The sequence below is a fragment of the Schistocerca cancellata genome, chromosome 1 (assembly GCF_023864275.1).
Source record: "Schistocerca cancellata isolate TAMUIC-IGC-003103 chromosome 1, iqSchCanc2.1, whole genome shotgun sequence".
NCBI lineage: Eukaryota > Metazoa > Arthropoda > Insecta > Orthoptera > Acrididae > Schistocerca > Schistocerca cancellata.
The window spans coordinates 82422912-82449685 of record NC_064626.1 but is presented as its reverse complement, the minus strand read 5'-3'; the positions used below and the strand labels follow the sequence as shown (position 1 = coordinate 82449685).

The following is a 26774-nucleotide window of genomic DNA, read 5'->3' as shown; positions in this document are numbered from 1 at the left end:
ACAGGCAATATGCCAAAATGTCACATATGAAGAATAACAAATTAAATTGGAATGAAGTGTTTGTGAAACTCAATTCCATCATTAAATTGGCTTGTTTTGAACTGTTGGTGCCCCTACCTAAAGCATGGATTATTGTCAACTGCATACTACACTTTCTGTAATTAATCTGTAAAATTGCATACAACATTGTCATTAGAAACTTTACTATTACATCGAAAAATGAACAGTCATAATTATTTGATGATATGATAGTCACTAGGTTATAGTTTCTCTTCATACTTTTTTTGAACATCACCAGTTTTTTTTAACACAGGGGGAGGGGGGCGGGGGTCGCTCATATCCCTGGGAAGAAATGCATAAAATGGAGTTTGACTTCACCATTCACAGCTTCATTATTGACATAACTTGTTTTTTTAATCATAGTCTTCTGTTCAACTCATAACAGATGCTAAAAGGTGTGTAAGCTCTGTTAAGAGTGTATGTTATATTTTTATTTATTAGTTGTTCAGTATGTTTACCATGTAATTGGCTTCATCAAAATACATTTTGCATTTTCATAAAAGTATAGTTGTTACTGATTTTTACATTAGGCATCATGCATATATATAAATACATCATTTTAGTAGTTAGTAATTTTTACGTTTTACACACATCATCATTTTACATTACACATAAATACATAAACTTCTTACAGATCAGAAGATTTCAGTAATAATCATTATATAGTTTACATTCAAGAATTAATTATACAGTTTTACACATTTAGTAAATGATAGGTACATTATTTCATTGTTTACACATTCCTTCCAAATTACTTGCAAGTTATTCTTCAATTGAGTAGTATGCTTTATTTTTAAACCATGTGTCTAATACCTCCTTAAATTTGAAGATGGTGAGGGTTTTGACTGATTGTGGCAGTTTATTATATAACTTTAGACTTAAGTGTTTGTGACTGTTGTGTGTCAGTGACAGCCTATAATACAGTATGTCAAGCATGCAGTTGTTTCTGGTGCTGTGCAAATGTAAATTCATTCTCTGCGTAAATTGTTATATATTTTCTTTTACGTATATTAAGCAGTTATAAATATAGAGACTTGGGAGGCTCATTAAGTTTAATAGGCTGAAGTGCTCCTCACTGGTTTCTCTTGGACCCAATCCTTGTAAATTTAAATAATAAACTACGATTAGATACCCTATTATTTTAAATTAGTTAAGGTCTTTAAACTGAAAGAATTTGGCAGTATCTCATTCCATTCAGAGGAACTTACCCCGTGAGTGATAATACATGATTAACTCTACTTAATTTTTTTTGTATATTTCCATTATCAGAGAATCTTTTTAGAATTATAATTCTCAAGATATATAATTATAAAATATTTCAGGTCTAGGTGCAGCTTATAGTTAAGATGAGGTGGATTGCCCTTTTTTTTTCCATTTGAACACACAGTTTATGCCTGTTGAATTACCACACAACAGAATCCCATATTGTGGAGAAGGCAAGCTAAAGGTTGTGTTTCACGGCAGGACACTTAGAAGATGCAACAAGTCCACTAACGAGACAGCTTACACTACACTCGTTCGTCCTCTGTTAGAATATTGCTGCGCGGTGTGGGATCCTTACCAGGTGGGATTGATGGAGGACATCGAAAGGGTGCAAAAATGGGCAGCTCGTTTTGTATTATCACGTAATAGGGGAGAGAGTGTGGCAGATATGATACGCGAGTTGGGATGGAAGTCATTAAAGCAAAGAAGTTTTTCGTCGCGGCGAGATCTATTTACGAAATTTCAGTCGCCAACTTTCTCTTCCCAATGCGAAAATATTTTGTTGAGCCCAACCTACATAGGTAGGAATGATCATCAAAATAAAATAAGAGAAATCAGAACTCGAACAGAAAGGTTTAGGTGTTCGTTTTTCCCACGCGCTGTTCGGGAGTGGAATGGTAGAGAGATAGTATGATTGTGGTTTGATGAACCCTCTGCCAAGCACTTAAATGTGAATTGCAGAGTAATCAAGTAGATGTAGATGTAGACTGAAAGATCGCATAGTAAACTTTTACTGACAGAGTATTTTCATTTATACAGCAGGACTATCAGGCATGCAAGTTTGCCTGTCAGATAGCTTATATGGCCATCCCATGAGAGCCTTTGGTCCATCGTTAGTCCCAATAGTTTGACACTGTGATTCTCTTCTTTCCATACCTTCAGATTAAAATAAATTTCCTCTGTTTTTGCGTTGTTTATACATAACTGGTTAACAATATATGCCACCCTACATTTTTCAAGAAGTTTATTCTTTTTGTGTACCAGCTCTTGCATACTCTCACCTGTGGAGATCATGGTCATATCATCGGCATACAAGACATTTTTGCAGGCTATATACTTTGAGAAGTCGTTAACATAGACAATAAAGAGGAAGGGTGCACGAATGGAGCCCTGTGGAATTCCTCTCTTAATTTTCATTAGTTCTGACCTTTCATTGTTCACATACACCAACTGTTGTCTGTTATTCAGGTATGATTTAATTTGAGTAAGTGATTTGTCTGTAATACCATAATATTCCTTTTTTTTTTTAATTATCTCATGTGATACTGAATCAAATGCTTTGCTTAAGTCTATGAGTGTTGCATAGGTGGTCAGTTTCCTTTCAAAAGCTCTGTGGATTTCAGTTATCAGGTTTTCAATAGTTTTATGGTTGACTGATTAGTTCAAAATCCAAACTGGCTGTCATTAAGTAATTTATTGCTCTCAAAATACATGTAGATCTGTGCGTATGAACAGCTCTCTATGATTTTGGCCAGTAAAGGGACAACTGATATTGGCCTATAGCTATCTGGTACCTCTCTGTCACCTTCTTTGTATATGCGGAGTGTAACCGTAGTTTTAAGGCAATCTGGGAAAATGCCATCATCAAGGATTTGATTTGCAAGGTAGAGTAGAGGAGTTCTAATTTCCGTAATTACAACCTTTATTACAAAATTACTGAATCCATGGTAGTCTTCTGTTCTACAGTTGTTCAGCTTGTTTATGGAGTTATTTACATATGTAGCAGTTATTCTACTCCAGTTAAATCTTTTATCTGTTTTATTCCGTGACTGCAAATGAAAAGATTCTGCATCAGTTACATCGTCACTTTTTGGTACATGGAGATTTACTGAATTTATGAAGTGTTCACTGAGTGTGTTGCAATTAATTCTGTTACTGATTTCTTCCTTTCCCATGTTTATCTCACTTTTTAGAATTTAAAATATACTCATTTGCTTTCACTTTTCCTGCTTTAATTTCTGATTTGTATCTTTTTCTTAAGTTTATATATCTATTCTTGTTTTCTTGAGTGCAATTGTGCTCTTCAGCATGAGTATGAAGATTCTGATTTTATTGAGGTGTGGAGTTTACCACTTTTTTGTATGTTGTGGTTTAGACATATTGCTGGGGTTATATCTCTTAGTAATAATAGGGCAGTTACTGTCTAATATATTTTTTATGTTGGATATAAATGCAGCAAAGCTTTCATTTATATGTTTGTCAATGGTTAGTATTCTAGCCCATTCTGTTCTACTCAGTTCACTTCTCATTATTTCAACGTTCTCTTCCTTGAGAGCTTTATATGTAGTTAACATCCTGACATAATCAAGTGTCAGATTTTCAGTTTTGAGCCATTTGCCATATCGGTCAGATAGTCCTAATTTGATTGTATCCCACTCTACTTGATTAATACATACATTGCTAATAATACTGTCAATGCATGCCTCCATTCTGGTCGGTTTTTCATTTAAGCAGTAGTAATTCATTGATTTTAAGATATTTAGGATGTGTACCACCCTTTCTCTCTTTTCTCTTACATCTATATTAATGTCTCCTGTGATTAAATGTTTTATATTGCATATATTTGCAGATTAATTCAGAGAGTTTTTCTGCGAATATCTCCTCATCAGAAGCTGGTGGTCGGGAAGTTGTTGCAATAATGAGCTTCTGGGTGTGTATAACCAAGGCAGATGGTTCAAAAAGTCCTTCAACAGACAGATTTGTGTGGTATACGATTGAATATATTAGATGCAAATTTTTGTTCATATGGTCTACAGTAGCTTGTTGCCAGTAAGCAGCCAAATGGCACAAATAAGCTTATCTCTGCACTTCAGCCAGTGCTGTAGTGCAGTGACTTTGTTTCTTACAGATTGTACATTTATATGTAACAAAAGTAGTTCATTTTTGTTGCAAGGCGGTACATTGCTTACATTGGGCTTACGTTTGATTATTTACTTTAAGCGTGTTTTTTGTGTGTGTTCTGAAGTTCTTTGTTTTGACCAAGTCTGACACATTTCAGGCTTGGTCAGCCTTATACATTTCCCTGACCTGGTTCTGAGTTTTGGGACATACTTTTCAAATTGCTGACCCAAGATAATTTATTATTACCATACTAAGTATTTTTTGGGCCAGCAGTGTCTTTCCTAATCCATTTAGGCCTTGACATTGACAGTGTCTTGTATGACAAGTTCTTGAGCAGTTACATTTGTCAGAGGGTTGATGGTTACAACTGAGACATTCCTTAATATCTAAAGGCATTACATTTTTAAACTGTTTGAAAATTGTTTTAAAATACTTATTATCTTGTTATATGTGGTTATTTCTCCGATTACACATGATGACACAATTAAATCATAGTGATGAGGTATTTTAAATGTGTTTGTTAACTTGCCCAGTGTTGTCTTCAGAGCTGTTGTCGCTGTGGCTGTTTCATTACGGTATACATCATCGAAACCACCTATATGAACTGCAAAGTCACTCTTTGACAGGTTACTGTGATCTTCAGTGTTGGTGAGGATCTGGTTGGATCTTGCTACAGGTTTCACTATGCCTTCAATTTCAATGTTTTTTTTTATTTATTGTCAGGGTCTTCATTTTTGCATATCATCTTGGTAAACCTCTGAGACCATGGTGAGACAGAACATATAGTGTTTCTCCCATAGGTAATAACCCCACAGCATTACGGGGCACGAAGGAGGAGGAAAAAACTTCACTTTTGGGCTTTCTTCTCTTTTCAAGGATAAAAATAGAATATTGCCAGCAAACACTTTGCAGATAATGTAAAACAACATGGTATTGTTACAGAGCTATTGAATCCTGGACATCTGCTCAATATGAGGATGGACTATGTAGACTGGTTTGGAGATGAAATGAATGTCTTCAATGCTAGTGTAACTTTTTTGAGAAAAATATGGAAGTGTGACACAAATGGTATGTGTTTCGTAGGAAAATATTCTTACTTTCCAAATCACTCTCATACTTGTTAATCAATAATAGGAGTGAATGGGGGAAGAAAAAAAAATGACGTAGATGATGGAAGGACAAAGTCACGCTTCAGTGACAGTAGAATATGGTTAGCCTGGACAGTTTAGCTATGCATGTAAGTGTGTTTTTGCAAGAAAAACTTTGTCTGAAAGCTTAGTAACATTTTCAGTCTCTGCCTTGACTATATGGTGAGATGTTACCTGTATTCCTTCCATTATTTGTATTCCATCGAGGGTTATCCTTACTATATGAAGTATTGTTTTAAAGGGAAAAAATACAGTTGCAAGAAGCTCCCAAAGCGGAGGGGAGGGAGGGGTGTAGGTGAGGGGGAATGAAGAAAAACCCAAAGAAAATGAGCAGTATAATGACAGTATGGTACTTACATATTCATTTCCAAGAAGAGCACGTAATTTTGTGATTTCGTCCCGTAATTCTCGAATCAGTTTCACATGAGGATCCTCATTGATTGTTGGTTTATTAATGATATTCTTAGCACGGTTAGCATACCGTAATGTACTCAGAGTTTCACCATAGTTGCAGTCTGCTGGGGACACAGCTGTAAAAATTAATTTGTATAAATGATAGACTAAGAATTACCAATCTAAACCTTTAGATCAGGTATAATTCAAACTCAGCATTGCAACAGAGCTGTCAACATTCTCATAACAATGAAAAAAATATTAAGGAAGCAAGAAAGAGTAATGTTTAAAATTCCCATCAATAACAAAGTCACTACAGATGCAAAACAAGATAGAAATAGACAAGGAAATAAACCCAAATTTTAGTGCACACACACACACACACACACACACACACACACACACGCACATACATTTAAACATAGTAAATAGTGCTCTAGTAATAATGCCAGGCTAGATAAAAAAAAGAAACATTTGTAGACTTGGGGAAAGCTTTTGACATTGTGGACTGGAATACTGTCTTTCAAATTCTAAAGGTGGCAGGGAGTGAAAGGCTATTTACAATTTGTATAGAAACCAGGTGGCAATTATAAGAGTCCAGGGACATGAATGGGAAGTCGGGTGATGCTGAGGGAATTAGATTAGGAAATGGGACACTTAAAATAGTAAAAGAGTTTTGCTATTTGGGGAGCAAAATAACTGACAACGGTTGAAGTAGGGAGGAGATAAAATGCAGACTGGCAATGGCATTTCTGAAGAAGAGAAATTTGCAAACAATGAGTATAGATTTAAGTATCAGGAAGTGCTTCCTGAAAGTATTTCCATTACAATTAGTTTATTTGTATAGCTAATTGCCGGTATTAGTATTAGTAGTAGTAATAATAAATGAGTTTTGCTATTTGGGCAGTAAAATAACTGATTATGGCTGAAGTAGAGGGGATATAAAATGCAGACTAGCAATGACAAGAAAAGCATTTCTGAAGAAGAGAAATCTGTTAACATCGAATATAGAAAAGGTATTTGTCTTGAGTGTAGCCATGTATGGAAGTGAAACATGGACGATAAACAGTTTAGACAAGAAGAGAATAGAACATTCGAAATGTGGTGCTACAGAAGAATGCTGAAGATTAGATGTGTAGATCACATAACTCATGAGGAGGTACTGAATAGAATTGGGGAGAAGAGAAATTGTGGTACAACCTTACTAGAAGAAGGGATTGGTGGTAGGACACATTCTGAGGCATCAAAGGATCACCAATATAGTACTGGAGGGAAGTTTGGGAGGTAAAAATCGTAGTGGGAGACCAAGAGATGAATACAGTAAGCAGATTCACAAGGATGTAGGTTGCAGTAGTTACTCAGAGACAAAGATGTAGTACAGGGTAGCACGGAGAGCAGCATCAACGTAGGCTTCAGATTCAAGACCAGAAAAAAAAGGCCAGACGACCTGTAATTTGGCTCCTACCAGATGTTGACACATCAGGTAAGACAAAACAAAATAGGATTCTGTCATTCAAAATAGCAGGTAGAGAATTATGCGATCCCACACAGACTGAAACACAATTTTTATATCTTTCCTTCATATGGTGAGACTTCATCAAGCACAACATAGAAACTTATCTGTGAATTGTATTAACAGTAAACTATCACTATAATGCTTAATGCTATTTGTGCTTATGCCAGCTAAATTTAATTACGGAAATTAGAAAAAAGGTGGTTAATTCGGAAAAGCTAATGCCTCTTTTGTTATCTATATAGTTGGCATTTATCTCCTAAAAAGATACTGAATCCTATTTCCACAGTAAATTACTACTTGCCATACTGCTTTACAATGAACACTACTACATGCCATGTAGCTAATGGAACTTTTCAATCCCTGAATTTACATATTCAGGTAATTTGAAGAAAGAGTGGCTAATGAGGCATGTTTTCATTTTTTTTTCTTTTGGTGGTAGGGATTCCCAGTTTCTTGTATTATGTAGATGGGAGCTAGTTGAATATTTTCCCACCAGGGTACATGTCTGTCCTCTGAATCCTAGACATGGAGGCAAAGCCTACATATAAATTATTTTTGTGTTTTGTATTGTGACAAAGTACGCCACAGTTCATCTGAAACTGATTTGTTGCCAATGGCAAAAACCATTAAGAAGTAAATGTATTGGGAAGTATAAGAACTATAAGACTGTGAAAAAGGCTTCTGCAAGATATACTTTACACTATATTTCTACAGCTCATTTCTGCTAAATAAATACTTTATTTCCTTTAAGTGCACTATCCCAGAAGATAATTCCAATCCACAAGGGGTGAAAATACTGAAAATAAACCAACACAAAGAGATGCTTCGAAGGGCAAATCGTAGTTACTTGAGCAAACGACACTTTATCAATTTGAGGTAAAAAAACACGGCGTCTGTGCTATGACACATTCATGTACAACAATGACAGTGGTAAGTATGAGTGGATTACTGTTTTGGCAGATTTATATCCGTCTTCAGGAACCTCAAGGCATATTAGGACCAATAATTAACCTTACTGAGAAAAATCTTATAACTGACCTATCAAACTCTGGAGAAATATGAAAGAATAATTTTTAACATTCCATTCGAAACAGTTTTTAACCAGTTCCAGAAATTAAGTCATTGCTTTTGTCGGACTCTTGGCCTGGATATAATGATACCTCTATCTTTTACAAGGACAATGAAAAGACTGTTGATATAACATAGATTCCATCCAGGACAACCAATGTGACTGTGACTCTTGATTAAGAATTTTTTCAACTTTGGAAAGTATTTTTATAGAAACTGTGAAACAATAAAATTTCTGTGAGCTCCATGTCATTTGAGGTTTATCACGAGAACTGTATTCTTAACTTTCAGTCATTTGTGCATTATCAGTTTGCATCGGGCCATTTTCCAAATTGTTTTAAGTATGCTCGGAATACAGCACAATAAGCAGAGCAATTGCCACAACCATTTCTCACGCCACCACAGTTCTGTCTGAATAAAACTAGTATTTATTGTAACATGTCTGACCGCATTAGTATATCTTTCGTCAGGTGTGCCCAGTGTAAGGGAAATGTTTGTGTTTGTTATTCACTTTATTGTGATGACGTTGAGGAATAACAAGGAACTGTTACATTATTCAAAAATTATCATAAGAACTGTGCTACAGGAATTGTCATAATATGATGTATATGTAAAAAATAGTTCATTTCGATAAATTAAAATCACAATTGTTGGATGTCGTCTGTGATGTTCCATCAAACACAGATTTGATTTATTTTCCTCTGCTAGTTACTTTTGTAAGAATTACATATACAACAGTTTAGTTGTCGATACAAACTGCATCTTAATCTAATCATTAACAATACGTAACATTTTTTATCCCCCCCATGAACCATGGACCTTGTCGTTAGTGGGGAGGCTTGTGTGCCTCAGCGATACAGATGGCCGTACCGTAGGTGCAACCACAATGGAGGGGTATCTGTTGAGAGGCCAGACAAACATGTGGTTCCTGAAGAGGGGCAGCAGCCTTTTCAGTAGTTGCAGGGGCAACGGTCTGGATGATTGACTGATCTGGCCTTGTAACACTAACCAAAACGGCCTTGCTGTGCTGGTACTGCGAACGGCTGAAAGCAAGGGGAAACTACGGTCGTAATTTTTCCCGAGGGCATGCAGCTTTAATGTATGGTTAAATGATGATGGCGTCCTCTTGGGTAAAATATTCTGGAGCTAAAATAGTCCCCCATTCGGATCTCCGGGCGGGGACTACACAGGACGACGTCATTATCAGGAGAAAGAAAACTGGCGTTCTACGGATCGGAGTGTGCAATGTCAGATCCCTTAATCGGGCAGGTAGGTTAGAAAATTTAAAAAGGGAAATGGATAGGTTAAAGTTAGATATAGTGGGAATTAGTGAAGTTCAGTGGCAGGAGGAACAAGACTTTTGGTCAGGTGAATACAGGGTTATAAATACAAAATCAAATAGGGGTAATGCAGGAGTAAGTTTAATAATGAATAAAAAAATAGGAGTGTGGGTAAGCTACTACAAACAGCATAGTGAATGCATTATTGTGGCCAAGATAGATACGAAGCCCATGCCTACCACAGTAGTACAAGTTTATATGCCAACTAGCTCTGCAGATGATGAAGAAATTGATAAAATGTATGATGAGATAAAAGAAATTATTCAGGTAGTGAAGGGAGACGAAAATTTAATAGTCATGGGTGACAGGAATTCAAGAGTAGGAAAAGGGAGAGAAGGAAACATAGTGGGTGAATATGGATTGGGGGAGAGAAATGAAAGAGGAAGCCGTCTGGTAGAATTTTGCACAGAGCATAACTTAATCATAACTAACACTTGGTTCAAGAATCATAAAAGAAGGTTGTATACATGGAAGAATCCTGGAGATACTAGAAGGTATCAGATAGATTATATAATGGTAAGGCAGAGATTTAGGAACCAGGTTTTAAGTTGTAAGACATTTCCAGGGGCATTTGCGGACTATGACCATAATCTATTGGTTATGAACTGTAGATTAAAACTGAAGAAACTGCAAAAAGGTGGGAATTTCAGGAGATGGAACCTGGATAAACTGACTAAACCAGAGGTCGTACAGAGTTTCAGGGAGAGCATAAGGGAACAATTAACAGGAATGGGGGAAAGTAATACAGTAGAAGAAGAATGGGTAGCTTTGAGAGATGAAGTAGTGAAGGCAGCAGAGGATCTAGTAGGTAAAAAGACGAGGGCTAGTAGAAATCCTTGGGTAACAGAAGAAATATTGAATTTAATTGATGAAAAGAGAAAATATAAAAACGCAGTAAATAAATCAGGCAAAAAGGAATACAAACGTCTCAAAAATGAGATCGACAGGAAGTGCAAAATGGCTAAGCAGGGATGGCTAGAGGTCAAATGTAAGGATGTAGAGGCTTATCTCACTAGGGGCAAGATAGATACTGCCTATAGGAAAATTAAAGAGACATTTGGAGAAAAAGAGAACCACTTGTATAAATATCAAGAGCTCAGATGGAAACCCAGTTCTTAGCAAAGAAGGGAAAGCAGAAAGGTGGAAGGAGTATATAGAGGGTCTATACAAGGGCAATGTACTTGAGGACAATATTATGGAAATGGAAGAGGATGTAGATGAAGATGAAATGGGAGATACGATATTGCGTGAAGAGTTTGACAGAGCACTGAAAGACCTGAGTCGAAACAAGGCCCAGGGAGTAGACAACATTCCACTGGAACTACTGACAGCCTTGGGAGAGCCAGTCCTGACAAAACTCTACCATCTGGTGAACAAGATGTATGAGACAGGTGAAATACCCTCAAGACTTCAAGAAGAATATAATAATTCCAATCCCAAAGAAAGCAGGTGTTGACAGATGTGAAAATTACCGAACTAATAGTTTAATAAGTCACAGCTGCAAAATACTAACGCGAATTCTTTACAGACGAATGGAAAAACTGGTAGAAGCCGACCTCGGGGAAGATCAGTTTGGATTCCGTAGAAATGTTGGAACACGTGAGGCAATACTGACCCTACGACTTATCTTAAAAAATAGATTAAGGAAAGGCAAACCTATGTTTCTAGCATTTGTAGACTTAGAGAAAGCTTTTGACAATGTTGACTGGAATACTCTCTCTCAAATTCTGAAGGTGGCAGGGGTAAAATACAGGGAGCAAAAGGCTATTTACAATTTGTGCAGAAACCAGATGGCAGTTATAAGCGTCGAGTGGCATGTAAGGGAAGCAGCAGTTGGGAAGGGAGTGAGAAAGGGTTGCAGCCTGTCCCCGATGTTATTCAATCTGTATATTGAGCAAGCAGTAAAGGAAACAAAAGAAAAATTCGGAGTAGGTATTAAAATCCATGGAGAAGAAATAAAAACTTTGAGGTTCGCAGATGACATTGTAATTCTGTCAGAGACAGCAAAGGACTTGGAAGAGCAGTTGAACGGAATGGATAGTGTCTTGAAAGGAGGATATAAGATGAACATCAACAAAAGCTAAACGAGGATAATGGAATGTGGTCAAATTAAGTCGGGTGATGCTGAGGGAATTAGATTAGGAAATGAGGCACTTAAAGTAGTAAAGGAGTTTTGCTATTTGGAGAGCAAAATAACTGATGATGGTCGAAGTAGAGAGGATATAAAATGTAGATTGGCAATGGCAAGGAAAGCGTTTCTGAAGAAGAGAAATTTGTTAACATCGAGTATAGATTTAAGTGTCAGGAAGTCGTTTCTGAAAGTATTTGTATGGAGTGTAGCCATGTATGGAAGTGAAACATGGACGATAAATAGTTTGGACAAGATGAGAATAGAAGCTTGTGAAATGTGGTGCTACAGAAATATGCTGAAGATTAGATGGGTAGATCACATAACTAATGAGGAGGTATTGAATAGAATTGGGGAGAAGAGGAGTTTGTGGCACAACTTGACTTGAAGAAGGGATCGGTTGGTAGGGCATGTTCTGAGACATCGAGGGATCACCAATTTAGTATTGGAGGGCAGCGTGGAGAGTAAAAACCGTAGAGGGCGACCAAGAGATGAATACACTAATCAGAGACAGAAGGATGCAGGCTGCAGTAGATACTGGGAGATGAAGAAGCTTGCACAGGATAGAGTAGCATGGAGAGCTGCATCAAACCAATCTCAGGACTGAAGATCACAACAACAACAACATTTTTATATGGTTTAGGTGTTTAAAATTCACTTGTGTCACTTCCAAAGTTGGCAGTGTGCGGTGCTATGCTATTCTGTTACAGTCGATTGTGTGCTAGGCAGCAAACGCTGTACAAACTCCTGTCATAGGCAGTTTCTCACGTGATAAAAATTAGTAACTTCAACAATTTTTAAAAAATACTTGCAGTGCATCTTGCAGCTAAAATTTTAAGACTGCATTTCTTTTATTGTATTCTTCCTGCATAAAAAAAAAAAAATCGTGCTGGGTTTTGACATGTCTGATTAAACCATTCCCTTGTGAGAACATTTTGAAACTCAAGACACACATTAACAAAAAGCATCAGCAACTATAGTTTTTTTATTTATGTAGTTTCTGTCACAGTTGCAAACATATTCCTTAATGGCGACTAGTTTTGAACAAGGAAGTTCATTTTTTAATCATTGTCAGTGTGTGTCATGTGATTATAAAATAGCTCCAATATGGTATGTAACAGTTTTCTTCTATTTTCACACCATACATTTGAACTTTCTGTCTTTAGCACAAATGACTTCCATAACTCGGTCAACTTAGTAAATGTGACACTCTGCCACATTTGTTAGGCTGACCCAGTGTACAGAAGAACAGGATAAAATTATTATATATCACACTGGAATTATTTTACAGGCCCATGATAAATACACGATTCAAAAATGAACAACTCATTTGAAGCTAATCACTATTAAGGAACACATACAAAACTGTGACAGGAAACTAAATAAACAATACACAATAAATACTGACTCTTGTCTATGGGCCAACTGCCCATTCATCACAATTCATCCTGAGCCAGATGGTGAGTTTTTACATTTACTGTTCCATTAAATATTTGTATCTTTTTAAGAACATATTTGAAAGACATAATGAACATAATTCAGGATTCTGTGTCAATAATGTATGTGTATGAATATGGAAGTAATTCAGAGATAAAGTTACAGATAAATGTCACAGATTGATATGAGCAGACATACCTGCTATCATTATGGTCTTGGAGTTTCCACCTAAACTATCTTTAAGTAACCATGTCAGAACAGAGTCACGGTATGGAATAAATACATTTCTCCCAGTTGACTTTGAATCATTGGACGAGTGTTCAGCCAAGGCTGAAATTACAGAGCCCAGAGTCACTAGTGACTTGTTAATGTGAGCACCTTCTTTCAGGCGCTGTCCAGTGGCTCCGCTGGTATCAGCTCTCTCACTAAAAGTGAAAATCAGAATTAAGAAAGAGCCTTAAAAATGTGTAGCGCTATTTATGCTGACTAATAATAATCACTGATATTGAATTTACCTGCCAGCTAAATCGACAAGATGAACTTTAGAACCAGTTTCACTTGGCATGTTGTTTGAAAACCCTGCTTGAACAAACATAATGGTGAAGATCGCGTGACTACGACTGCTTACATCGTTCATGTTTGTGGATGCTGTTGTGCGTTGACTGTTACCTCGCATCATAAGCTCCTGCAGGAGACAGACTGTGTTAGTGATTCACATATAACACTAATATTTTGTCAAAATTAATGCATTTTTATTTTATTTGGACAATTATGAAATGTAATAAAAACCTTACAATAATATAATAATTATTTCTGAGCTACTAATGGTAGAATACTCCCATAGTTAACATGTCTGTGTATTCCACATGAAACTGAGAAATTTCTAAAAAATGCTAGCTACTTTTCTTTAAATACAGGATATGTTACTGATGATGAGATAACTTTCAGTTTTAAGTGAAAATGAGAAAATTTCAAATTTACTTTTGGTATGCTGACACAATAAAAATCCAAGAAGACACATTTTTAAAACAATTTTATCTATCTGTACAACTTGCGCAAGATGTTACAATCACAACAGCTGTCTACAGGGACATGTCCAAGCTTCTATAAAGGCGTGACTTCCTTGTGCATAGCTCTGTCATACCTGTTTAGACAACTTATGTTAACTGAACAAAGTCACAGGTAGGGAGAAATATTGCTCACTTTTCACATGATCCTACAAGGAAAAAAATGCAGGGGGATTACAGATGCACACGGTGACTGTGAGCCAGAAACCTCTTCTTCCTATCTCTCCACCCATTTACCTAATGCTGATTGACTGTGCACCTGAAATTGTAGAAATAGGCTGCAGTCTTGCAGCTCTTTACATCACAACTGATGTACAGCTGCATAGGTAAAAATGAACTACAATTTAACTGTGACAAATTTAGCTTTACTGTGACTGGAAAAAAGTATCGCCTTTTTGAGTATTTCTATGGACTTGTCAAACTTTACTCACCACAAACATGCAAGAAGTTAATTTTAATCTTTTAGTGTGTACCACAGAGGCAAACTGACATTGCCTACAAAACAATATTAGTGGGTGGTTATAACTTCAGTGCAGTTACACACAGAGGTCCAGTGTGGACTGTAAATGTCAAATGGCAGTGCTGCACTAATGCATTAAGATGGAATCGATTTATGCCGGTGGGGGTGGGGAACACATGATTATGATTAAAGTGCAGCTACTCACAGAGATCCAATGTGAGCTGTAATCATCATATGGCATTAATGTGGAAGTGATTTAGGCTGGAAAACAAATTACTTACAATTGTGGATGTGTAGAAATGTTTTCATATGTAACGCATTAGGGATTGGACGTGGGCAGAAAAGATCAAACACGTGACAAAGACATAGTGTTGATTTTATTATGAACCATTAAGGTTTTCAAATGACAGCATGGATGTCTTACCATTATAGAAACAATGTACAGTTCCCCAGATTTGCAGTAACAACAGTTTTGACCACCAGCTGCAAATCTGGGGAACTGTACATTGTTTCTATAATGGTAAGACATCCATGCTGTCATTTGAAAACCTTAATGGTTCATAATAAAATCAACACTATGTCTTTGTCACGTGTTTGATCTTTTCTGCCCACGTCCAATCCCTAATGCGTTACATATGAAAACATTTCTACACATCCACAATTGTAAGTAATTTGTTTTCCAGCCTAAATCACTTCCACATTAATGCCATATGATGATTACAGCTCACATTGGATCTCTGTGAGTAGCTGCACTTTAATCATAATCATGTGGTACATACAATTTGTTTCCATCATAAGACTCAACACGCCTTCATTAAGCATAGAATAGGTTTTTTTACTTATGGTATAGTATATGCTGTCCATTATATGTGTGATAAGATAACAGCATATGACGAACTGAGACTCGATCCTGTACGCCTGCCAATCTTATGTGGTGCTCTGCCAGCTGAACTGCTCGAACAGACTTCGGCTGACTCAAAGCTTCAACTTTCTACTTCTCTTCACATTCCTTCCAAATTCCAAAGCAATTCTACAATGATGCAATGATGGCATGAGACTAGCACTCCCAGAAGAAAAAGTACACTGGTACAGTGGGGATTTTGACTTAACCACACGCAAAAAATTGAAATTCTGAGGGGACTCTTTTTCCTACTGATGGACTACACACTACTACTTAAATGTGATAGCTCTGAAACTGCATGTCCAACTGAGGCATGAAAGTGAACAATTTCCTTGTGACTGCTGGTGCCTCTCAGATTTTGAAAGACAGAACAAGAGTCCGCGGCAAGTTTAAGCAATGAGTTAGCCTTTGTGGCACACATGGATAGCTGCCTTGGTAGATCACTGTTCACAAAAGGCAGGTGCCTAGATCTGAATAATGGCTTTGTATAAAGTTTACCAGAAACAAATAGTATCTTCATAACTCGATCTACTGTAAACCAGGGTAAAACGGATTTCTTCCTAAAGCTTAATTCCTGGTCACATAGTTAGTTCACAATTTATTCTGCAGTATATCAGTATCACACATCCACATAGCTATAATAAATACCAATATGCACATTTCAACAATACTGTCTTTCCCATATGACAGTCCTCCTCCTACACCATAGATCTTCACAATAGATATTCTCAGTCTTCACAATAGATATTCTCAAAGCAAAGTGTTCATACTCAGAGGTATCCTACTTTACACGATCTCTGCCTTGCCTGAAATAGCCAGTCCCAAGCCATATAGCACAAGAGTACATCACATAACTTCTGTGCAACAATTTAATCTGTTTTATCTCTACTAACAAAATAATGTTTAAGGCAAGGAAGGTTGCACTTAACACCTCATAAATGCGAGTGCCAAAGTCTCTGCTTCCTCAGCCTTTTAAAAATTTTGTTATTAAACCACAATGGGTCTTTTCTGTCCTTAATCCACTTACTTTGTACACATTTCTCCAGAGCACAATTTACATTCCATTTAAATTTGCTCATTACTGCTCTATGTCCATCATTTACAACTAATTCATTGTTTAAGTGGAACACTAACAACTGTTTACTTGTTCTTTTTAGCAAAAATACTCTCCTAGCCTTCCTGGCGAATTTATTAAATTTAATGTCTAATATTCATTTCCAGACAGTAGTAGCAATTTCTCCAGGCCTGCAAAACATACTCTATAGTCGGTGTACAGTATATGGTGATGAGTACTTCATATTATATTAACCACTACCAATTGTATTACATGTGAGTATCGAGCAAGGGAAAAAACGGACAATCTGTTTGTCTCCACACATGCTTTTCTAATCTTTTATCAAGATTTTTACATTAGATGTATGGCAGAAACAACAGAACTGCCTGCTGTTCTATCCCACACATTAGTTCTCTAAACATAGCAGACATGATTTTGTGGGAACCATGTCATCTTTCATCCAACATTTCCCATTTTTGTTTCTCAAATTTTCATATAGGTACCTCAAGCCTGTTATGAGTCTAATAGTGTGTGTCTGAATTTCTTCAAAATAACCTGTCAAATAAATCACCTACAGAAATGAAGTGACATTTCCTTATAAGTCACACAGTAGTCTTGCATGTAAGGTTCTTAATTTACGCACTATACTTATCCAGAATTCTCCCAAAAAAATTTAAGTCCTCTATTTGCCATCTCAAGTGTTACTCTTGACAAACTGTAGGTTTCTTCCTTCAATACAACCTGTCAAAAAATCTACTAAAAATGAAGCAACATTTCTTAATAAGTCACACAGTAGTTTTGCATGTACTGTTCTTAATTTACACACTACACTTCACCAGAATTCTCCCAAAAAATTTAAGTCCTCTACTTGCCATCTCAACTGTTACTCTTGACACACCGAAGGTTTCTTCCAGGCTGATGTTCTGTAGTTCCAGGGGTTAACTAATATGTTAAGGAAGCAGTCAGCAGGGTGGTAAGATGATTACCTTGATTTAAATACAAGAAAGTGAAATACTAAAAATTTTGCAATGTGGTGCACTAGGTAGACAAAGTCACAACCTGCTCCTGTGCATGTCTCCACCTGTGTGAAGTGAAAACTTTGTGCCTCTCCTCACAGCAAACCGTCTATGTATTTGGCAATGGGAGTAAGAAGAATGGCTTGCAGTTTTGCAGTACAGATCTTCTCAAAGTCTGATGGCAGGTCAGTGCTTCGAGGAAATTTCTCCAGCTCTTAGGGAGAAGGTTCCGTGTCAGCAATGCCAGAGTGTCAATTTCCATAACACGTGTGGAATCCTTTGGCTCATTTTGTGTCTCAATTAACACAGTTATCCAGGATCATGTTACAGAAATCAAACTCAGATTTTTATTAATTCCACATATCTTGCTACTTCTTTTTCAATCAAATACTCCAAAAATTTGAAAATGGAGAATACTAGTAACACTGTTACAGATGACAAAATCTGGCTTCATTTCAATGATGTTACTAAAAAGACGGAATATCCAAAATGGGCATCTCAAGACTATAGTTCACTTGTTATCCAACTACAAGATCTGCCAAGAAAAGAACAAAGGCTGTTTTTGTTGCTACAAGTGGATTGTTGAAATTTATGGTGCTCATCTCATAAAACAGCCACTGAGAAATAGTAAATGAAAAATGACTCCATAAAATTGTAGAAGAGATATTAAAAGCTCACCGACACACTTTAATTGCCACAGCAACTTCCAGTCCCACCAAGAGACTGACTTTCGCTGGGGGCACCCTAAAGAACGAGGAATCACGTTTTCCGCTGCAGAAATGATCGTTGTAGTGACTTGCTCAATGACAATGTCGATGGCACCATGTAGGGGGAGATTCAGCGGTGACAGCAGAGGTGAAGGCTTCCCAGTCTGCCTCGTTTAAAGCCCATCGTGGTAGGCATCCATGGGCATGATGCCGGGAGAGTGACAGGAAGATGGGGAGTGGTCACTACCACACAGGTCGTCATGTGCTCTGCAGCGGAGAGATGAGAGAAGGCCAGGACTGCAAACCGAGAGATCAATGGCTGAATATGTGCCAAGTGCCACACTGAAATGTGTGGGAGCACCTGTATTTAAGAGGCAAAGGTTGAGTTGTGACAGTAAATTTTTGACCTCCCTATCTCAGCCAGTAAGCATGGGGCCACCCCACAAGGGGTTGTGCACGTTAAAAACTCCCAGAAGTAGGAAAGGTTTAGGGAGTTGATCAATCAGTGCAGCCAATACATTCAAGAGTAATGCACCACCTGGAGGAAGACACACACTGCAGGCAGTTATTTCCTGCGTCGTCCTTAACCTGATAGCCACAGCTTCAAGAAGGGTATAAAGGTACAGGTTCACTACATACTGAGTTCAGGACATAGATACAATCTCCACCTGACACACTATTATAGTCGCTACTGTTCCTGTAATATCCCTTATAGCCGCAGAGGGCAGGAACCAGGTTTCCTGGAGGGCAATGCAGAAAGCAGGTGTAAAGCTTAACAGTTGCCGTAGCTCAGCCAGGTGGTGGAAAAAACCACCACAGTTCCACTGGAGGATTACGTGATTGTGAGGCTGGGAAGGAATGAAACACTCAATGAGGCAGTCTACGCCTCAGGGTCACTTGCTGCCACTAGATGAGTACCTGTGCGACTGACATCCACTGTGTCTGAGGGCCCAGCGAGATCTAGGTCCTCAGCAGATGCCGGAATCTCCACCTCATCCTCGGACACAGAGCTTGTAGGTAGTGGTGGTGTGGGTGCCACCACAGTGTCTTGGTTCTTAGGGGTCTTCCTCTTTTTAGGTTTCTCTTGCTGTTCTTTAGATTTGTCTGGCTGGAAGGGCTTCACTGATTCAGTCTCAGGGAATGAGGAGGACCGTGAAGCTCTACGACCAGCTACCTGAGGTTGCTTCAGCCACTGGCAGGTGTCAGCTTTGCCACTGGTAGGAACCTGGAAAGGGAGTGACCCAAGGAATCCCTTCCTGGTGAGAGGAGTCAAAGAAGACTTACACTTCTCTGGCTGAGAAGTAGGGACTCATGTTCCTGATGGTTGGAGGGTGTTGCTCCTGAAGTAGGTTGTGCAGGAGCAACAGGGAGGCAAGTGTCCCCCACCATCAAGGAGGCAGGTGGAGTCTGATGGCTCTTAGAGCCAACTGTGTGAAGCGGAACAGAAGATGGTAGAACCGTTGTCGTGGCATCGGCATAGGTTGACATTATATGCACAGGAGGTAGCCTCCCATATTTTCTCTTAGCATTAGTGTAGGTCAGTCAGTCTAGAGTCTTGTATTCCATTGTTTTTCCTTCTTTCTGAAGAATCCTGCAGTCTGGCAAGCAAGGTGAATGGTGCTCTCTGCAATTGACACAGATGGGAGGTGGGGCACTGGGAGTATTGGGATGTGACGGACGTCCACAATCCTGACAGGTGATACTGGAAGTACAGTGGGAAGACAATTGTCGAACTTCCAGCACTTAAAGCACCACATCGGGGGAAGGATATATGGCCTTACGTCACAGCGGCAGACCATCACCTAGACCGTCTTGGGTAATGTGTCACCCTTGAAGGCCAAGATGAAGGCACTGGTGGCAACCTGATTATCCCTCAGACTCAGGTGGACACGCCGGACGAAATGGATGCCTCGCTTCTCTAAATTGGCGTGCAGCTCGTCGTCAGACTGCAAAAGAAGAGCCCTGTGAAATGTGATACCCTGGACCATATTTAAGCTCTTACGGGGCATGATGGAAACAAAAACATCCCCTAGGTTGTCACAGGTGAGTAATGCCCATGACTGGGCAGTGGATGCTGCTTTGGTCAAGAGTGACCCTGACCACATTTTGGACAAGCCCTCCATCTCCTCAAACTTGTCCTCTAAATGCTCCACAAAAAACTGAGGTTACATTGACAAGAAAGATTCCCAATCAACTGTTGTATGTACAAGGTACTGGGGTGAACAAACTTCACTGCCATCCTTAGCCTGGCATTCCTCCCACGGTGTGGCCAGGGAGCGGAACAATTTGGGGTCATATTTCTTAGCACTGAAGTTACACTTTGCCCGGTTAGAAACTGTTGGCAGTGGACCACCAGCAAGAGATGATGTACTATGCTTCATGGCATGTCATCCACCATGATGCCACCCACTCTGACCAGGGGCCCTCCCCATGAACGCCACCCAGCCGCAGCAAAGGCCATCTGGCAGGATGGTCATTGCCGGGAGTCCTGATGCCCCAAAGTGACGGGCATCTACTCCTTGGCATATGTGGGGAGTTAACGGCGCAGGCATCAGCAGAGCAATCCCTGTGTGGTCAGGGGGCTACAACCAACAGGATACATGGCCACTGCAACACTACAGCAGACTGGCTACTGTGCTGGATATCAGGTGCAAACGAGCTAAGAAGTCCATTATCATTGACAGCGCACAAAGCGATACTGCACAGAGAATGGAGGAAAACGCGCCTAGGAGGGTGACCTCGCCCAATAGCTGGAGAATGAGTGGAAGTGCAGATCCGCAGATCCACATCAACAAAAGATGCAAGAGGTCTTGGCACATGATGAACACTATGCACCATGTAGGACACCCTTCCCCAATTGGCTCGCTCTTCAGAAAAATTTTGAAAAATGGAGGTCAAACCCTACAGGGGACCATCACATAAAGGCCGAAATGTGAGAGACTCCTTTTAGACACCTCTTATGACAGACAGGGATACATCGGGCCTATTCTAACCCCCGAATCTGAAGGGGGGGAGGGGGTTTAAATAATTTTCTGAGCCACAGACAAGGGAGAAGCTAAAATAACCAAAGAATTGAATGTACCTTTTCCATTCATTCATGAAATTATATTGTTTCATAAATGATTTTCCTAGCTACATTTCAGTATACATATATATAATACATTAATACTTTCAGGTGTGCCGACAAATAAAAAATATTGGGGCGGGGGATACTGGGGTCTTGCCCCAGGAAATTTTCTAAATTTTAGATAAAAAAATAGTGAGTTTTAAAGTTTTTTTTAAGCATTTTAGAGTCATATGATCAACATTAGAACCCCAAAAACTGGACTCTCGATAACTCGACACTCCGGGAAACTCGACAAACCTGACACTTTTTTTTTTTTGCTTTGAAAAAAGAAACAAAAGATAAACATGCACGGTATTTTTGTAAAAAGCTAATTTAATTTACAGTAATAATCATGCTTATAGACTATTACAGAGCAGTGAATATATAGGTCTGAAGAGACTAAAATTATATTTAAATAAATCCTAAACTATCATTAAAAGAATAAAACATAAAAATTGCTGTTGCACAGTAGTAGCATTTTGATTAATAAGTGAAATAGTTAATTTAAGCTTACTTTGAATAAGGCTCAGGATTCATTAAATAAAAACAATATCTCAAAGTTAATGCTTTAATACAGTTAATAAAGTTAATACAGTATATGCCTAATAATTTCAGTCAAATAGTATGTAAACAGCAGGTTTTAATTGAGTCTTACACTCTAAAAATATTTAAGTTTTTGAAAATAACTAATACAGTAATATAGTAATATAATAACACAGTACTAGACTAGTAATAATATTTTGAAACTGAAAATTTAACATTATGTATGTATTTAATTCTCTATTTTATAAAGATATTTAATATTGCTCTAAATGCCATTATTAGGGGTAGAGTGTCTTTAGAAAGGTGCAAATGTAAATTGTCTGACTGGATTACTGAATATGAAGTCATTTATGACTGATCAAATATCCAATCCATCCAAAACATCTCGGTGGGTATGAAGAACAACCAAGTTGTTCAATTGCTTCTGTCCCATTGTTGATGGGAGATATGACTTCAGACGTCTAAGGGCGCTAAAGGACCATTCTGCTGTTTCTGCTGTGATTGGAGCTACTTGGAGAACTTTAATGCACTTCACTTCTCCAACTGCAGTCTCTTGTGTAATGTACTTTCTTACATCACGCATGTTTTTTAAGACCAGTTGTTTTTTATTGTCGGTATTGGCTAACATATTCAAGTGTAAGTGCAGCCTCTCAATGTCTACATCATTTTTGAAAAACTCAGTTGAATTTTCCAAATTTGTTTCACCTCTGTTTAGTAAAAGCAAGCACTCTTGTTTAACTGCAATGACCTGTGAGAGTCCAGTTAAAGCAAACCAATCAGTAAAGCAAGATTGCACCATTTCACAAACTTCAGTGTAAATAGCTTTGTAGTATTCCTTTGGGATTCTGAACGTGTGCTGTGAGCTGGCTTAGTTGTTTTCATACTTCTTCGGTATACTCAGATTCCAAGGAAGTGAAGGGTCATCAACTTGTGAAGGCTTTTCTTTTAAACACAATTCCAAGAAGTGTTCAAAACTATCATGCCTTCCATTCAATATAGAAATCAAGCACTCATATATTTTTTCCAGATCAGCAACACTTACATGAGGATATTGAATTTTTTCATTGACATCCTGTACTGGGTTCCCTTCATGGCAATAAAGATGTAAAAAGAAATAAGTTTTGAATTGTAACATTAACTCAAGGTAGCCTGCACATTTGTAACCTGCCTCTGTTTTGTCCTCTACAGAAAATGTTTCAAAACACTCTTAGAAGTTCTTCAAAGCTTTTCAATATTCTCAAGATACTAGAAGCTCACACAGTCCATCAAGTCGGGCAAAGAATTCGTAGACCAGCTTTGTTGTTGGCGCTCTCACAGCATATGCTTCTGAAAAGTCCCATCCTTTTGTTGGATTCTCTTACGGTGTTTATTATTCCTTGGCTAAAGACATAATATCCCTCATAGACATAAGATGGCGGAGACTGTCTACAACTGCCAAGTCTAAACTGTGAGCAATCAGTGCACATAACGTGCTTTTGGTTGTATGTCCAAAACTAACTTTCTTTTTATTCCTTTGAACTTACCTCTCATACTCGAGGCACTGTCCTCTTAAGTTATCCACTGACAAATCAAGACGAGCAAAAACGTCTTTTAAAATACTAAACAGAGTTCGTGATTCAGTGTTGATGGTCTCATATAACCCAATAAAATCTTCGTTGATGATTAAGGAGTCATCGACAGTGCGAATACAAAATGAGACTTGTTCGTGAATCGAAGAATCATTTGTTTCGTCAACCATAATAGAAAAATGTACAGTCTTCTTGACTGAAGCCAATAACTTTGTCAACACAGAGTTTCCTAGTAGATCAATGATCTCATTTAGAATATCATGGGACATCCACGTATACCCCAAACACCCTAACCAATCTTTAAACTCAGTTATGTCAATCTGGAAAAAAAAGTTGAGTTTACGTCTTCGTGCTCTCTAATTGCTAGTCCTTATCGGCGTAGAAATTGCATGGTTGTAAAAATTGTCTAAAGAGCTAAATGGCCTTTCTTCATATCAGTGTCTAACTGTTAATTCAACTGGGAGGCCACACTTCAGTTAGTGATAGAATTTAGTTTCAGAACACCTTCTTTACACGTAAACATATTTTTATGAAGACGGAATTCTTCCAGAGCCTTTTTCCAGTTAGAAAACCCTTAGGAAGTAAATGCATCTTCTTTTTTTGAAGAAAATTCTAATAGATTTTTAGCATTTGCCTCTTTGAAGGGTTTTGCAAAAAACTTTTTCGGCAGGTGCTTCATATTCTAGTCATGTATATTTGAACAACCAAGACTTCTGTAATGATCTTCCCTTACCATATTGTCCAGGGTTTGGCTGTGAATGGTTCTTGCCTGAATACGACGAAGAAATTCACGACACAATAATTGTTGGAGGTTGATTTGCAGTATCAACAACTTCCAAGCACGCCTTTTTGGTAACAAGTTTATCCATTGCAAACTTAATTCACAATACACTAAGATACTAAATTAAACAAATAAAATATAGTCATATAAAATAGTCCACAAGACACTAAAGTCGGAACATCAAACACGTCTGCAGCATGCACTGAACGAAACTATCCACACTGAATGACTGCGACAGCAGGGTGGGCTTTACATAGCCGTGGTGTCGTAATGTCTCAAAGCGAAGGTGACATGAGATGGAGGGTTTCAGGCGCTCCTCTTCCAGTCCTTTTGATGTAGCCACGGCCGCAGTGCTGGCCCACCGGCACCAGAGTTTACCTGAAGGTTCGCGCACTGGGACAAATTCTAAGTGTGCCCTCAGCACCGTAGCACTATCATGATTCACAATACTCGTTTTCAGTTAACCTGCTTACTACCATAGTTTTGTGATTTTACAAAGCATAATATAACTAATAATTTTCTTAAATTATTGGGAGGGGCTCAGGTCCCCTCAGGCCCCATGGAGTCAGTGCCTGTGAATACATTCTTATATGATATGAAATATTATCACAATTTGTCAAATTACATTCGGTATTCAAAATGGCAGCTTACAACGATGTCACTAATTACAGTTCCACTGTGCTCCTACTCTCCACAATTCTAAATCGGAAATAGTCAGTCCATTGTACACGTAATTCGTCCCCATTATATCCACAGAGTTTTTATATCATGCGTCAGATATAATCTGTCTCCCACTATTGTAATGAGTCTTTGAGCCATATAAATCACTTGCTCGGTTACGCATTAACATTTCTGCTACATGAGAAAAAGTTGTAGTACAAGACTTTGGGCCCATGTTATGGACCAAATTCCAAACTTCTCCAAAGTGTTTAATGGAGTGTGGGCACATGTCACTGTTGATAGTGAGCTGGCCATTGTATGGGAACGTTAAGCTTGGTGGTCCATCTTGTGCCATTTGAGAGGAGTAGGCTATATACTAGCATCGGGTTTCACACTCTCTCTCTTCTCTCATCATTATACAACGCTGGCATCATACGCATGGTCATAATCATATAGGGTACATGGATCAGATATATTTAACATACAAACCTCACACTTCGTACAAGGAAGGTGCCAGTGTGTGAGTCTCCTAGCCAATTATGCCACAGTGACATATTTTGCACTCAATGAAAGCATTTATTTGAATATTATTTAAAACTGCAGTACACCTTGTACACAGTCCAAAATAGCACACACAAATTCAATACTGTTGCATGTAATACTGATGTTTAAAAATATACCAGAGATCTCACAATTTGGGCTATCTTATTTGAATGTGTTTCTAAGGAAAGACAGAAGATAGTAAGTTTAGTGACACCTTTCCTACATACAAAAAGATGAAAAACATTACAACATAGAAATCGTTTGTTATTACATCATAATCCTTCTAATTTTAGAAGACAAAGTTTGTAAAAAAACACATACATAAACCATTTACAAGAAAGTTATACAATGTGTAGCATGAGAATAAAACTGTCGGTTACGAAGAATCTCCCTCTAATTCTCAGAAACAGTTAATGTTATATGCTGCAAGTTATATTAATAGAACAGTGAATGCAGTACCAACCTGAATGTCTGAATAATCTGACACAAAATGTCGTGAAAGGTCCTGAACGTATGGTCCTAGCTTAGGATGTTCACGAACACGGAGAGTATGCGTAGCATCCTTCCTTAGCAGGTCCTTAACCCGTTCATTATAAATCTCAAGGTACGAAACTTCAGTCCGATAGCTGGTACCCTGCTCCTTTCCTGCTTGTATTCGTGAAAACAATGTCTTGCATATACGTGGAATAAGTCCTTGGTTTTCCTAAACAGAACAAAAATACACAATGGTTACCAGTTAATCAGAGACTGAAGTAATTTTCTTAGTGCATGCTTACGTGAGTATTTTAGGTCTAATCATTTTTTAATTGGTGGTAATTTTTAATGTCTATTCAGATTCACATGCTATCAAGTACCTCAAACTTTCAAAGGCTTTCAACAATGCACCTGAAGTTAGGTAAACATTGTTTTATGTGATTAAATTAAAATATACCAAACAAAATTATTCAACAGTGAATGTTTGTAGCACATGTAAAATTTATGTTTAAAAAATAGCTTTTATTTGAAAGGAAAAAGTAATTATTAATTTCTGATCAAAAATGTGCAATAAAATGGCAATGATAAACTGACTAGTATCTGCAGCTTGTTACACATAAATTTCTTTGTTTCAATACACTATATATAATTAACACCAAATATATGTATTTGTGTATACCTTATGGCTGTGAACAGATGT

At 37.9% G+C, this 26774-nt stretch overlaps 1 protein-coding gene across 1 annotated transcript in view; it reads right to left on the bottom strand.

The window, feature by feature from the left end:
* Positions 1 to 26774, bottom strand: part of LOC126165849 (kinesin-like protein Klp98A) — a 385655-nt gene that overhangs the window by 105938 nt on the left and 252943 nt on the right. The window contains exons 5-8 of the mRNA XM_049920354.1: positions 26064 to 26303; positions 13710 to 13879; positions 13393 to 13619; positions 5670 to 5842 (exon numbers count right to left, since the gene is read on the bottom strand). Coding sequence (XP_049776311.1) covers positions 5670 to 5842; positions 13393 to 13619; positions 13710 to 13879; positions 26064 to 26303 — 810 coding nt within the window. The remainder of the gene's footprint in view (positions 1 to 5669; positions 5843 to 13392; positions 13620 to 13709; positions 13880 to 26063; positions 26304 to 26774) is intronic.